We start from the raw sequence: 15,786 nt of genomic DNA, 5'->3' as shown, positions 1-15,786 counted from the left end.
CTGTCACTGGCCTTCAGAGTGTCGAGTCTTTTCTCTGAGGGGATAAAAACAATCCAAGTTTGCACAGGTCATAAAAATGCCCTAGGGTCAAGTATTTGGACCTCTGTTTGACAAGGCCCTTCCCGTGGCGCTGCTTCTCTTCCCCTAAAAATCCCCACCCCTTCTGCTCTGGAAGCAGACAGACTACACACGAGGTCTCCACAGGGTGAAGCCACGCAGGCCTCCGGGGGCTGTGGAGTTGAGGGGCACAGGGGAGGTGGGCCAGGTGGGGACTGACAGGCTGGAGACGCATGCCCTGTCCAAGGGCACAGGGTCACAGCCACACGCCGCCCTCCTGGGATGCAGAATGCCTGGTCGCCAGCTCTCCCCCTTGTAAAAGAAAAGGCAAATGACTAGATTTTTATGCAAAATCATCCAAAATTTCAGTGTTTACAGCTGTTCGTTTTCTTTTTTTTTTTCAAAATACCATGTGGAGCAAACAAAGATGTATGAGGGCCCCCAGCTTGCCCTGGTCTCTAGAGGAAGAAACGGGTTAGCCAGGTCACAGATGCCTCGGGAGTGTTAAACGAGGACTCCTGTGGAAGAAGAGGCCCTCCTCCCCTCTCTCCTCCCTCCATGTGAGCGGTGCCTGGAGCGAGCTCATCACCTGGAACCCATCAGAACGGCAGTTCACAAGCTTGGCAACGGGTGCAGAGGCGTTGGGAGTGGTGGATGGCAGGGCTAAGAGGCAATGAGACTCCAGTTAGCTCAACACCAGCTCCAGTGGGCACTTGGAGGTGCGCTCTGTGCCACCTCTTTCTAGAGGCCCTCTCTGAGACACCTGGTAAGCGGCGCTGGTGAAGGGTGAGTGGGTACAGCTGATTTAAGGCCCGGATGCCAGGAGGGAGGTGCAGCTGCCCCACCCTTGCGACGCCACTACCCCTTGGGGTGGGTCCCCTTAGGAGACCAGCAAGAACTTTGCAGGAGCAGAGTGTCCGGGAGGTGACAAACGTACGAGTGGATCAGGAAGGGTACAAAGAGGCCGAATTGAGAAATTGATAAGGACTCTTGAAGGAGAAAGGAATGGAGTTTTTAATTTAGGATTACGGGCAGAAAGCAGAGGGGACTTACAGGTCAGATGTTTTTAGTTGAGCATCTGCAAATGCTCATGACTTAGCATTTGAGGTTTGTTTTTCAAAACTTGAAATATGTCTTTAATGTCCAGATGTGGGGAAATGGCTAAGTAAATTATGGTACATCCATGTAATTGGAGAATATGCAGCCATTAAAAATGAGGTTATGAAACAGAGTTCTTAGTAATGTGGAAAAATGCTTATTGTGTAAGTGGAAAAAAAAGGATGTAGCTACATGTGGCATAACACTTCAACTATGTAAAATATGCACACACGCAGGGCAATTGCTGTGGAGAGCACGCCAGAACATCCTTCCGAAACTGCATCAGACGAAGCCTGCATTTTACAGAGTAAGGGACTACCAAATCAGGTTATAAACATCCAGATGTACAGGTAATCTCTGCTTTCCATCTCTTGCTTTTCTTTGGTCAGTGCAGGGGAAGGCCCTGCATCTCACAGTGATCCTGATAAGGGGAACAAGAGGGCAAGGGGTAGGAGAGGGGGAAGCAGAGGATTTAACAGATTGTGTAGATTGTCCTATTATGAAGCTCAATGGTCACTTTGCTAGACCATTGGTGACCAATGGTGACCAATGGTCACTTAGCTCAAAGTGTCACTTCCCCTAACTTCTACTGGGCACCAGGGGGTGAGGGGTGTGGGTGAAAAGAGTGGAATATGAGTCATTAATAACTCCTTCTATACTTACCTGCATGAAAAAGGAAGTCATTTTAGGAGAGGCATGGTGGAGAGTGGGATACATTCTAGAACCATAAAAAAACGGAGGGTGAGGGTGAAGGAACTGTGTACGGATTGTTGGCACCAATTGAAGTTAGGGACTATTTTGGGTTCCTGCAGAGATGGGTCTAAAATCAAAGCCACTCTGGTTAATATTTCCTCCCCGTGGTTCACTCTGATTAGGGCAGCACTTTATCTTCTACTGTTGGGTTGCAATCTTAAGAGTATGATTCAACCTTTACCTCCTTTATAAGTTCTAGGTAATCACAGGTATTCATCTGATGTGCTTATGTTAGACATGGCGAAGGAGGGAGCACCAAGAAGCAGAGCAGATATCCCTGAAGAGCGGTCAAGATCAAAGGCAGCTGACCTTCTCTGGTCCTGGTGGTGGGGTGATGGTGGCCGCAGGAGAGCACTGTGAAATGCCCGCAAAGGAGCAGAGGTTTTTCATCTGAGGGCACGGACACCCTAAGGGCAGGGGTGTAGCCAGCTTCCCAGCAGGCTTCGCTCTGTTCTTTGTATGACAGTTCATTAAAAATGAACCAAAAAAACCACAAAAACATCATTTGGCTAGAAGGGAGGCCTATTTTAAAGTAGATATGGTTATAAAATTCAAAGTGAGAATTCATATAGGAATTTATTTTTGACAGTAATCTGAGGGTATAGTTTGAGTTTCTTTCCTTCAGGATTCCTGGGAATCAATAAATGACAAAATAACTACTGCAATAGTAAGTAATATCTGTCAAGTATACTTGAAAATCAGATTTTTAAAAAATTTAAGTACAGTTGATGTATAATATAATGTTTCAAGTGTACAACATAGTGATTTGACATTTAAATACATTATGAAATAATCACCATGTCTAGTAACCATACAAGTTATTACAGTATTATTGACTATATTCCCTATGCGTTTATCACATCCCCATGACTTTATAACTAGAAATTTGTACCTCTTAATCCCCTTCATCTATTTCACCCAGCTATACACCCCTCTCCCCTCTGGCAACCACCCGTTTGTTCTCTGTATCTGTGAGTCTGCTTCTGTTTTGTTTTTGTTGTTTTTAGATTCCAAGTGTAAGTGAATCATATGGTGTTTGTCTTTCTGTCTCCCTTCACTTGGCATAATATCCTCTAGATCCAGCCACGGTGTTGCACATGCTGAGAGTTCACTCTTTTTTAATGACTGAGTAATTAAACAACACAGGTTTCAACTGCACGGGTCCACTTATACGTGGATTTTTTCAATAAAAACTACAGTACTACACAATCTGTGGTTGGTTGATTCCACAGATGCAGGACCATGGATACAGAGGGCCAACTATGGTACTTGAGCGTACATGGATTTTTGGTATCTGAGGCAGGTCCTGGAACCACTCCCCAGTGGATATCAAGGTACGACTGTATACACCACTGTATCTTCTTCATACATTCATCTGTTGATGGACACTTAGGTTGCTTCCATATCTAGAACACAGGGGTGCATATATCTTTTCAAACTAGTGTTTTTGTTTTCTTTGGGTAAATACACAGAAGGGGAATTGCTGGATCGTATTGTAGTTCTATTTTTAATTTTTCAAGGAACACTAAATCCAACCATAGATCTTCTAAAAATATATATAAAGTTTATACACTGGAAATCTGGGTTAAAGCTTTAAAAATTTTTATCTTGAGATAACAGAAATCTAATAAAGATCTTTTGAATTATTTAATTTAAAAAAATCCCAAACTTGAGACTAAGAGGCTTCAAAGTATGACAGGATTAGGCTTTAAACTTCCTTGATGAAGATTAAAAAACCTAGCTGGTTAATTTTCCTAAAACCTAATCCTGAAACAGAAAATTCTCTGTATATGTGACCAACACCAACTAAACACTATAAAGTTCCACACACCACTGAATGTGGTTTTACCTTTGTGTGGTTAAGCAGATTAATATAAGATTGCACACATGCCTACCAGCAAAACCACAGATCTCTGAGTCATGGATAAGTTCTAAGAATGTGCTCTGAGGTTGGGGGTGAATGTGAAAACGAAGGTTTTTTTTTAGATTGTAGGTGGTATTTGAATCAAGTCACTTCTCCCCTGAGCCCCTGTGTCCATGGCTTAACCATCCTACTTGCTCCACTTTTACTCCTTAAAAGCTGCATTCATAATGCTGGGGATCAGAGAACCCACTAAAACCACTTGGGAGAAGACATCACCCTGATCCTCCAGTTTGCTTAGGAAGTGCGAGGCTCTACATTTCTCTTTGGACAAATGTGACATCAGGCAGTAGAAAAGCCAGGGACTGAGGAAACGAATGTCAGGAGAACCCAGGCATCAGTTCCTACCTGGCTTAAGTTTGGTCTAATTATAATTGGTTCCAGTATATAAACGAATTGTTGCCATATTAAATGCCTATCTAGTGTTATAAATAGCAGACAGATGCATATTGTCCATTTCTGAAATGATGACAGATTACAACCTCTGTGGCCATGGCTAAAAAGCTCAATTTGGTAAAAGGGTTTGTTTGTTTTTCTGGGAAGAAACAAAGTAAGGATAAGGAAATAATGAACTTCAAAAAGTCAACTGAGAAGGAAAGAATAAATAAATTGAACTTAGGAGCATAAATTCCATGCAAAGCTCACTTTTTCCTTCAAATACTGTAGCTTACCATTCACGGCATACAAGGAGCTAATAACAGCTTACCCCTGGAAACCTCCAACAAGGGGATCTGCCTGTCTAGTCAAGAAGCATAATGATAAATGAGTGGATTCTATTACAGGATTCAGAGCACAGTTACCATAAACCTTTATGCAAAACACACAGCATTTATATATAAGAAAAAGACGAAAGACATATAATGAGAAGTATGTATATTAAAAAGGTATATTTTATACATACTGATAAACAGGTGGCAGCACTGAAAATGGGAAAGGGGGATTGTTTTGTTTCTATACTGAGGAAAAACTCACTACTACAGCTTTATCTATATTGACTTAGTAATAATACTAATAAAAGCTAATATCACTGAGCTAGTACTGTTATTCCCACTTTACAGATGAAGAGGTCTGAGACAGGAAGAGGAAGTACTACAGTGGGAGCTACACTGAAAGGCCTTCTCTGCCCACCTGGCCATCTTAGTTTCAGGGGGAAGGAGGTAAGAGGTTATGCACTCTGTATGGAGGACAACTGCGTGCTCCTCAAACTATTAATAGACACTATTAATACATTATTAATATACTATTAATAGAGACAGAGTCTACTATCAAAAGAAATTCTCTGAAGTCAGACAAATATCTAAATCTCAATTTCTCTATCAATCTCTCTAGAACTAATTCTCCTATTTGGCTTTTGTTCTCTGAATTCCTTTAGCCAGGAATCCCGTAGGGGGAAGGTGGGGAATATAGTTTAGGCCATAAGATGTCGCAGTTCCCTCCAGCTTTACCGTCAACCTCTGAAAGTTTGAATTGTCACAAAAACCCCGGGAAGGAGGAATTATTAAATTCAATGAGAAAACAGGCCCAGAGAGTTTAAGTAATTGGCAACGGTCACATAGGTAGCAAGTAATAGAACCAGGATGTGACTATGGAAGAGGCAGTACCCAGAGACCTTACTCTTTCCACTTATCCCACTTTTCAAATAGTTGCCACAACATTTTAGTAAGACAGACCTTTAAAACATATCTGTGACGCCACATGGCATATAATGATGTATCTTTGTATGTAAACTAAGAGATCACATCTGTGAAAAAAAACCCCTCAATTTTCCTGGTTACAGCCATGAAGATTCACCCCGGATATCATTAAGTGCTTTTTAATAGACACTTGTATGATTCAAATGTATGGCTTCCTAGAGTTAAGAAGTGTCTTTTAAGCTTACTGATTCTATTAACAGCTGGATACAAAGGATAATGCTCACCTGAGTAATAGACATCTTCACTCCTTATGTTCAACAGAATTAGATAATAAGCCTTCTAATGATACCAAAGAGTATTTCTTTTTGAAATCTTCACATGCAGGGGTCTCTCAGAACACTTCACACTAATGTTTATATCTGAGAGCATTCTGTTCCACCCAAGAGGAAATTGTATTAGAACTGAAAAATTTTGTTCCACATCTCCACTGTTATCAGATAGAATGCTCAAAGCATGTTTTATCAAGGAAGACACAGGATTATGGGCCAGTATTTAATCCATTTTGCTTTGAGCACAGTGAAGTTACACTCTGGGTGGGTGGTTAGCAAGATTCCAAGGAGCTAATGGGACTGGGAGGGAGGAAAGGAGGACATTGCAGTGCATTTCACTCAGACATCTTCTTCCCTCTAAGTTTTGGCCTTTCTGCTTTTCATCTATGCTCTAGTCCTGGCACAAAGTGGTAATGAAAGCTCTGTTGTGCGGCTCCTCCCATCTTTCCCTTAGAATGCACTCTTAGTGAGTAGCAAACTAACGTAAAGGTGGTCTCTAAAACCGGGACCAAGTAGTAGGAGAGGGACGGTAGTGTCTGTGGACTCCCACCCGCTGCCATGGCACAGCAGCGCGTCACCGAGTTTGCTGGAGCCCTGTCATCACAAGGGCACAGCCTCTGGTCTGGTCACGCCGCAGAACAACCGGTGATTTGAATTGCATTTTGTTTTGCTGAAGATGCAAGTTCCTAGCATATCAGCAAATTGATTGCTGGCAGCTGGCCCAGACAGTATGTTTTCTCGAGTCCGTGCTTTTCTCAAGTCCGTGCTTCTGTTCCGAGGTTTTCTATATAATGCTTTTCAATACAGACAGATCCTACTATCAAAAAAGAAAAATTCTTTGAAGTCAGACAAATACCTACATCTCAATTTCTCTATCAATCTGTCTAGAAATAGTTCAGGCACTCTGGACGTTTCATGGAAGTAGGGATTCATTCAACAAATACTTACTGAGCACCAACAATGAGCAGGCACTGTTCTAGGAGCTGGAAATAGAAGTAAAATATACAAATAAACCACATGATGTCATTACAGTTTATATACTGTTTATTTAGTTATTAATATGGACAGCCTATGACGCAACATTACAGATGTCTTTCAAAATCTAAAATAAAATACAGTCCACTATCCAGCCCAGGAGAAGACAATGAACAAGATCATTCTTACAGTAAATGTAGCATAAGCACTCACAATAAATCGTCCTTTTCTTGGACATCAAAGGGAACAGTCAAAAAGTTCTTTACCTCCACTGGGGTTTTAACTTTCTCGAATTACAGCTATTTCAGAGTCAAAAGTCCAACTTCGGTCACCCCATAGAGACGCGCAGCATCAATTTTGGAGAGCAAGGAGCCCACCTTACCTTTCAGCCAGTATCTGTCACACTTGGGCATTCGGAGAAGGCAGGTATGTCACAGGGATGTTCATGTGTTTCAAAGCTCTAAGACCCGTTTGGTGTGGTGGTAGCAGTGAAGAGTGTACTACATTCTGCCAAGGGGGCTTCTTACCTCTTGAATCTTGGCACTTGGCACCGTCACTTTCCGATAGGCTTTAAGATCCACTGCAGTGCTCTGTGGAAAGTGGAGGTGGGAAACTCTAACAGCTACCGGGATGAGGCCATGTGCAGAATGAACTGGACTGGCTACTATGGCTTTTATGACCTGCTTCCTTTCTTTAGTCTAGACAAACATTTCTTAATCTTTTTTCATATGCTCTGCTAGTTCTCATATAAAATTTAAAAGGGCTAAAAGACCAAGGAAACATCTTGCTTTCAAGCTGAATGGTGAAAAACAGAAAAAAAAAAAAATCCATTTTCCAAAGAGCTGTACTCAACTTTCTCAGTTGAAAACAAATGCCGAGTGACTTTTAAAGACATGTGTTGAACAATGTTGATTAACTGATGGAAGAAATTCTGAGGTGAAACTGTACATATATCAGAATCTAAAATACAGGCAAAAAACAAGATGTACTAGTGTAATATTCTTCAACCCCTTAGTTTCATGCTGAAAACTACAAACGTTTTCAACATCAGGCTACTGATGACGGCCAATTAAATATGACATAAAAAACCTTAGGAAGTCTTGCCAAGTTTGTGGCAGTTTCAAGAGTCTACAAAGGAAGAAGAGGAAACCAGAGGGTAAAGAGCGAGAGCACTGGACTTTATTTAACTCTAGGTACCGTGGGTTTGACATTAGTAGGTAAGACTAATGAATAAGCAGCCATACAGGTTTTTTGGTCACTGTGCTTTCCAAGCACCAATAAATGGAGCTATTTTTACTATTCAATTCCATCATTCATAAGCTAGTCAGATCCTGCTGCATTCTCATTTGTTTCTAATTTACCAGTACATTATTATGTAGTCTACCAAGGATGAGGAGCAAGTCATTGTGTAGTACCAAGTTTACGTCATAATCATAGGACTACAACATGCACATTCTACTTAATGTAGCTCAAGCAACAGGAATACAAGGAAACAGTTATGGGGTGGAGACTTGTTTTTGACAAATTCATGTTCACACTAACTATGGGTTTAGAAATCTTATTGGGCAGGTACCTACAGCAGTTCTTCAATTGGCATTGGAACATTACACGCATGCACAAGTGATATGGAAGAGAATGAAGCAGAAGAGGCAGCTGGATGGAGGACAAAGGGGAAATGAGAGGTGTATCAGGGAGGGGTAGTTCTCAGCTTTCCACAGCAAGTCTCTGCTCTGTGAGAGAGGCCTGTTGAGCCACACTTTTGTTCTCATGACTGCGAAGTTTGGATACAACATCTAGAAAGGCCAAATCCTGTACTTCCTTGTGTAGAGATTCTGGAAGACAAAAACAAGGCAACAGATATGCTTCTATTAGGTTGTTTTAATCTTTCTTACTATACACTCAACCTAAAACAAACATATACCCAAAATGCTTATTTAAATGATACCGAGGAGGATTAACCAAGATGGCGGAGTAGAAGGACGTGCTCTCACTCCCTCTTGTGAGAGCACCAGAATCACAACTGGCTGCTGGACAATCATTGACAGGAACACCCTGGACTTCACCAAGGAGGATACCCCACGTCCAAGGACAGAGGAGAAGCCACAGTGAGACGGTAGGAGGGGCGCAATCAGAGTAAAATCAAATCCCATAACTGCTGGGTGGGTGACTCACAGACTGGTGAACACTTATACCACAGAAGTCCACCCACCGGAGTGAAGGTTCTGAGCCACACGTCAGGCTTCCCAACCTGGGTGTCTGGCAACGGGAGGAGGAATTCCTAGAGAATCAGACTTTGAAGCCTAGTGGGAATTGATTGCAGGACTTCGACAGGACTGGGGGAAACAGAGACCCCACTCTTGGAGGGCACACACAAAGTAGTGTGCGCATCGGGACCCAGGGGAAGGAGCAGTGACCCTGGGGTAGACTGAACCAGACCTACCTGCTGGTGTTGGGGGGTCTCCTGCAGAGGCGGGGGGTGGCTCTGTTTCACTGTGGGGACAAGGACTCTGGCAGTGGAGGTTCTGGGAAGTGCTCCTTGGCGTGAGCCCTCCCAGAGTCTGCCATTAACCCCACCAAAGAGCCCAGGTAGGCTCCAGTGTTGGGTTCCCTCAGGCCAAACAACCAACAGGGAGGGAACCCAGCCCCACCCATCAACAGTCAAGTGGATTAAAGTTTTACTGAGCTCTGACCGCCACAGCAACAGTCAGCTCTACCCACCACCAGAGCCTCCCATCAAGCCTCTTAGATAGCCTCAACCACCAGAGGGCAGACAGCAGAAGCAAGAAAAACTACAATCCTGCAGCCTGTGGACCAAAAACCACAGTTACAGAAAGATAGACAAGATGAAAAGGCAGAGGGCTATGTACCAGATGAAAGAACAAGAAAAAAACCCCAGAAAAACAACTAAATGAAGTGGAGATAGGCAACCTTCCAGAAAAAGAATTCAGAATAATGATAGTGAAGATGATCCAGGACCTCGGAATAAGAATGGAGGCAAAGATTGAGAAGATGCAAGAAATGATTAACAAAGACCTAGAAGAATTAAAGAACAAACAAACAGAGATGACCAATACAATAACTGAAATGAAAACTACACTAGAAGGAATCAATAGCAGAATAACTGAGGCAGAAGAACGGATAAGTGACCTGGAAGACAGAATGGTGGAATTCACTGCTGCGGAACAGAATAAAGAAAAAAGCATGAAAAGAAATGAAGACAGCCTAAGAGACCTCTGGGACAACAATAAACGCAACAACATTCGCATTATAGGGGTCCCAGAAGGTGAAGAGAGACAGAAAGGACCAGAGAAAATATTTGAAGAGATTATAGTCGAAAACTTCCCCAACATGGGAAAGGAAATAGCCACCCAAGTCCAGGAAGCACAGAGAGTCCCATATAGGATAAACCCAAGGAGAAACACACCGAGACACATAGTAATCAAAGTGGCAAAAATTAAAGACAAAGAAAAATTATTGAAAGCAGCAAGGGAAAAACGACAAATAACATACAAGGGAACTCCCAGAAGGTTAACAGCTGATTTCTCAGCAGAAACTCTGCAAGCCAGAAGGGAGTGGCACGATATACTTAAAGTGATGAAAGGGAAGAACCTACAACCAAGATTACTCTACCCGGAAAGGATCTCATTTAGATTTGATTGAGAAATCAAAAGCTTTACAGACAAGCAAAAGCTAAGAGAATTCAGCACCACCAAACCAGCTCTACAACAAATGCTAAAGGAACTTCTCTAAGTGGGAAACACAAGCGAAGAAAAGGACCTACAAAAACAAACCCAAAACAATTAAGAAAATGGTCATAGGAACATACATATTGATAATTACCTTAAACGTGAATGGATTAAATGCCCCAACCAAAAGACATAGACTGGCTGAATGGATACAAAAACAAGACCCATATATATGCTGTCTACAAGAGACCCACTTCAGACCTAGGGACACATACAGACTGAAAGTGAGGGGATGGAAAAAGATATTCTATGCAAATGGAAATCAAAAGAAAGCTGGAGTAGCTATACTCATATCAGATAAAATAGACTTTAAAATAAAGAATGTTACAAGAAACAAGGAAGGACACTACATAATGATCAAGGGATCAATCTAAGAACAAGATATAACAATTATAAATATATATACACCCAACATAGGAGCACCTCAATACATAAGGCAACTGCTAACAGCTATAAAAGAGGAAATTGACAGTAACACAATCATAGTGGGGGACTTTAACACCTCACTTACACCAATGGACAGATCATCCAAAATGAAAATAAATAAGGAAACAGAAGCTTTAAATGACACAATAGACCAGATAGATTTAATTGATATATATAGGACATTCCATCCAAAAACAGCATATTACACATTCTTCTCAAGTGCACACGGAACATTCTCCAGGATAGATCACATCTTGGGTCACAAATCAAGCCTCAGTAAATTTAAGAAATTTGAAATCATATCAAGCATCTTTTCTGACCACAACGCTATGAGATTAGAAATGAATTACAGGAAAAAAAATGTAAAAAAGACAAACACATGGAGGCTAAACAATACGTTACTAAATAACCAAGAGATCACTGAAGAAATCAAAGAGGAAATAAAAAAATACCTAGAGACAAATGACAATGAAAACATGACAACCCAAAACCTATGGGATGCAGCGAAAGCAGTTCTAAGAGGGAAATTTATAGCTATACAAGCCTACCTAAAGAAACAAGAAAAATCTCAAGTAGACAATCTAACCTTACACCTAAAGAAACTAGAGAGAGAAGAACAAACAAAACCCAAAGTTAGCAGAAGGAAAGAAATCATAAAGATCAGAGCAGAAATAAATGAAATAGAAACAAAGAAAACAATAGCAAAGATCAATAAAACTAAAAGCTGGTTCTTTGAGAAGATAAACAAAATTGATAAGCCATTAGCCAGACTCATCAAGAAAAAGAGGGAGAGGACTCAAATCAATAAAATCAGAAATGAAAAAGGAGAAGTTACAACAGACACCGCAGAAATACAAAGCATCCTAACAGACTACTACAAGCAACTTTATGCCAATAAAATGGACAACCTGGAAGAAATGGACAAATTTTTAGAAAGGTATAACCTTCCAAGACTGAACCAGGAAGAAACAGAAAATATGAACAGACCAATCACAAGTAATGAAATTGAAACTGTGATTAAAAATCTTCCAACAAACAGAAGTCCAGGACCAGATGGCTTCACAGGTGAATTCTATCAAACATTTAGAGAAGAGCTAACACCTATCCTTCTCAAACTCTTCCAAAAAATTGCAGAGGAAGGAACACTCCCAAACTCATTCTATGAGGCCGCCATCACCCTGATACCAAAACCAGACAAAGACACTACAAAAAAAGAAAATTACAGACCAATATCACTGATGAATATAGATGCAAAAATCCTCAACAAAATACTAGCAAACAAACAGAATCCAACAACACATTAAAAGGATCATACACCACGATCAAGTGGGATTTATCCCAGGGATGCAAGGATTCTTCAATATACGCAAATCAATGTGATACACCATATTAACAAATTGAAGAATAAAAACCATATGATCATCTCAATAGATGCAGAAAAAGCTTTTGACAAAATTCAACACCCATTTCTGATAAAAACTCTCTGGAAAGTGGGCGTAGAGGGAACCTACCTCAACATAATAAAGGCCATATATGACAAACCCAGAGCAAACATCATTCTCAATGGTGAAAAACTGAAAGCATTTCCTCTAAGATCAGGAACGAGACAAGGATGTCCACTCTCACCACTACTATTCAACATAGTTTTGGAAGTCCTAGCCATGGCAATCAGAGAAGAAAAGGAAATAAAAGGAATACAAATTGGAAAAGAAGAAGTAAAACTGTCACTGTTTGCAGATGACGTGATACTATACATAGAGAATCGTAAAACTGCCACCAGAAAACTGCTAGAGCTAATTAATGAATATGGTAAAGTTGCAGGATACATAATTAATGCACAGAAATCTCTTGCATTCCTATACACTAATGATGAAAAATCTGCAAGAGAAATTATGGAAACATTCCCATTTACCATTGCAACAAAAAGAATAAAATACCTAGGAATAAACCTACCTAGGGAGACAAAAGACCTGTATGCAGAAAACTATAAGACACTGATGAAAGAAATTAAAGATGATACCAACAGATGGAGAGATACACCATGTTCTTGGATTGGAAGAATCAACATTGTGAAAATGAGTATACTACAATCTACAGATTCAATGCAATCCCTATCAAATTACCAATGGCATTTTTTTATGGAACTAGAACAAATCATCTTAAAATTTGTATGGAGACACAAAAGACCCCGAATAGCCAAAGCAGTCTTGAGGCAAAAAAATGGAGCTGGAGGAATCAGACTCCCTGACTTCAGACTATACTACAAAGCTACAGTAATCAAGACAATATGGTACTGGCACAAAAACAGAAACATAGATCAATGGAACAAGATAGAAAGCCCAGAGATTAACCCACGCACCTATGGTCAACTAATCTATGACAAAGGAGGCAAAGATATACAATGGAGAAAAGACAGTCTCTTCAATAAGTGGTGCTGGGAAAACTGGACAGCTACATGTAAAAGAATGAAATTAGAATACTCCCTAACACCATACACAAAAATAAACTCAAAATGGATTAGAGACCTAAATATAAGACTGGACACTATAAAACTCTTAGAGGAAAACATAGGAAGAACACTCTTTGACATAAATCACAGCAAGATCATTTTTGATCCACCTCCTAGAGTAATGGAAATAAAAACAAAAATAAACAAATGGGACCTAATGAAACTTCAAAGCTTTTACACAGCAAAGGAAACCATAAACAAGACGAAAAGACAACCCTCAGAATGGGAGAAAATATTTGCAAACGAATCAACAGACAAAGGATTAATCTCCAAAATATATAAACAGCTCATTCAGCTCAATATTAAAGAAACAAACACCCCAATCCAAAAATGGGCAGAAGACCTAAATAGACATTTCTCCAAAGAAGACATACAGACGGCCACGAAGCACATGAAAAGATGCTCAACATCACTAATTATTAGAGAAATGCAAATCAAAACTACAATGAGGTATCACCTCACTCCTGTTAGAATGGGCATCATCAGAAAATCTACAAACAACAAATGCTGGAGAGGGTGTGGAGAAAAGGGAACCCTCTTGCACTGTTGGTGGGAATGTAAATTGATACAGCCACTATGGAGAACAATATGGAGGTTCCTTAAAAAACTAAAAATAGAATTACCATATGACCCAGCAATCCCACTACTGGGTATATACCCAGAGAAAATCGTAATTCAAAAAGACACATGCACCCGAATGTTCATTGCAGCACTATTTACAATAGCCAGGTCATGGAAGCAACCTAAATGCCCATCAACAGACGAATGGATAAAGATGTGGTACATATATACAATGGAATATTACTCAGCCACAAAAAGGAACGAAATTGAGTCATTTCTTGAGACGTGGATGGATCTAGAGACTGTCATACAAAGTGAAGTAAGTCAGAAAGAGAAAAACAAATATCGTATATTAATGCATATATGTGGAACCTAGAAAAATGGTACAGATGAGTCGGTTTGCAGGGCAGAAGTTGAGACACAGATGTAGAGAATGGACATATGGACACCAAGGGGGGAAAACTGGGGTGGGGATGGTGGTGTGCTGAATTGGGCGATTGGGATTGACATGTATACACTGATGTGTATAAAATTGATGCCTAATAAGAACCTGCAGTACAAAAAAACAAACAAACAAAACAACTAATACTAAACTTTCATTGGGTTATTTGTATGGAAATATGTTAATATAAATGTTTCAGACATTACATGAAATTTCTAAAAATCTTATATTTGTATTTGTATGGAAATATGTTAATATAAACGTTTCAGACATTATATGAAATTTCTAAAAATCTTATATTTGTATTTGTATGGAAATATGTATGGAAATATGTTAATATAAATGTTTCAGACATTACATGAAATTTCTAAAAATCTTAAAAAATAAAAATAAAAAAATAAATAAATGATACCGAGGAACAATTCTGGAAAAAGACACAGCAGTAGCCTAGAAATGTCTTTTTTAGGGATGTTTGTTTTTTAGGATAAAAAAATCAGAGACGCTTTATAAAAATAAATCAGATGTCAAGTTCTACAGTCAAAGGTTGATTAAAGTAATGAGTTATAATTAAAACACAGCTCACTGTATGCTCACAAGGTTTAGTTATACACTCCTTACTTAACCCTATCATTGGTTCAAATATGAAGTCCAATACTCACAGAAAAATCTTAGATCTGTTTCAAATTAATTTTGTGGCAAATAAAAAGATTGTTATCTCACATCCTTTCAACAAATTTCTGTGATAGGAAATCTAAAAAGGAGCCTACTGTCTATCTTCCTCTTTCTGGTTTTCTTGCTCTATTTAACTTCAGTTACAGTAAAATACAGGATTCCTTTTAAGTCCAGTAAGTTTAATGTAATTAGCATCCCTCAAACTGATGTTGTTTATTTTGATAAAACTGAGGTATAAAACCAGAACCAGCTGGAGTAGCAATACTTATATCAGACAAAACAGAGTTTAAAATAAAGACTGTTACAAGAGACAAAAAAGGACACTATGTAATTAATGATCAAGGGATCAATCCAAGAAGGAGATATAACAATTGTAACTATATATGCACCCAACACAGCAGCACCTTAAAGGCAAATACTAACAGCCATAAAAGGAGAAATTGACAGTAACACAGTAATAGTGGGGGACCTTAACACCCCCCTTTCATCAATGGACAGAGCATCCAGACAGAAAAATCAATAAGGAAACACAGGCCTTAAATGACACATCAGACCAGATGGACTTAATTGATATTTATAGAGCATTCCATCCAAAAGCAGCAGAATACACAGTCTTCTCAAGTGCACATGGAACATTCTCCAGGACTGATCACATGTTGGGCC

General features: G+C 39.8%; 1 protein-coding gene and 1 long non-coding RNA gene across 5 annotated transcripts in view; one reads left to right on the top strand and one right to left on the bottom strand.

Moving 5' to 3' along the window:
* Nucleotides 1–485: 485 nt before the first annotated feature.
* On the top strand, nt 486–4,989 carry LOC130708217 (uncharacterized). The gene is made up of 4 exons (XR_009008320.1): nt 486–823; nt 1,392–1,505; nt 3,141–3,242; nt 4,888–4,989. It is a non-coding gene; the product is annotated as an uncharacterized LOC130708217 (long non-coding RNA).
* A 1,829-nt stretch (nt 4,990–6,818) lies between these two features.
* RAP1GDS1 (Rap1 GTPase-GDP dissociation stimulator 1) overlaps nt 6,819–15,786 on the bottom strand; it is a 170,579-nt gene continuing 161,611 nt past the window's right edge. For all 4 annotated transcript variants that reach the window (XM_007184071.2, XM_007184070.2, XM_007184069.2 and 1 more), the window contains one exon: nt 6,819–8,599. In XM_007184071.2, the coding sequence (XP_007184133.1) occupies nt 8,472–8,599 (128 nt within the window). In that variant the 3' untranslated portion in view covers nt 6,819–8,471. The remainder of the gene's footprint in view (nt 8,600–15,786) is intronic.

This window comes from Balaenoptera acutorostrata, chromosome 5 (assembly GCF_949987535.1).
Source record: "Balaenoptera acutorostrata chromosome 5, mBalAcu1.1, whole genome shotgun sequence".
In the NCBI taxonomy this organism is placed as follows: domain Eukaryota; kingdom Metazoa; phylum Chordata; class Mammalia; order Artiodactyla; family Balaenopteridae; genus Balaenoptera; species Balaenoptera acutorostrata.
The sequence above is the reverse complement of the archived record's forward strand: the minus strand, read 5'-3'. Positions and strand labels throughout refer to the sequence as shown.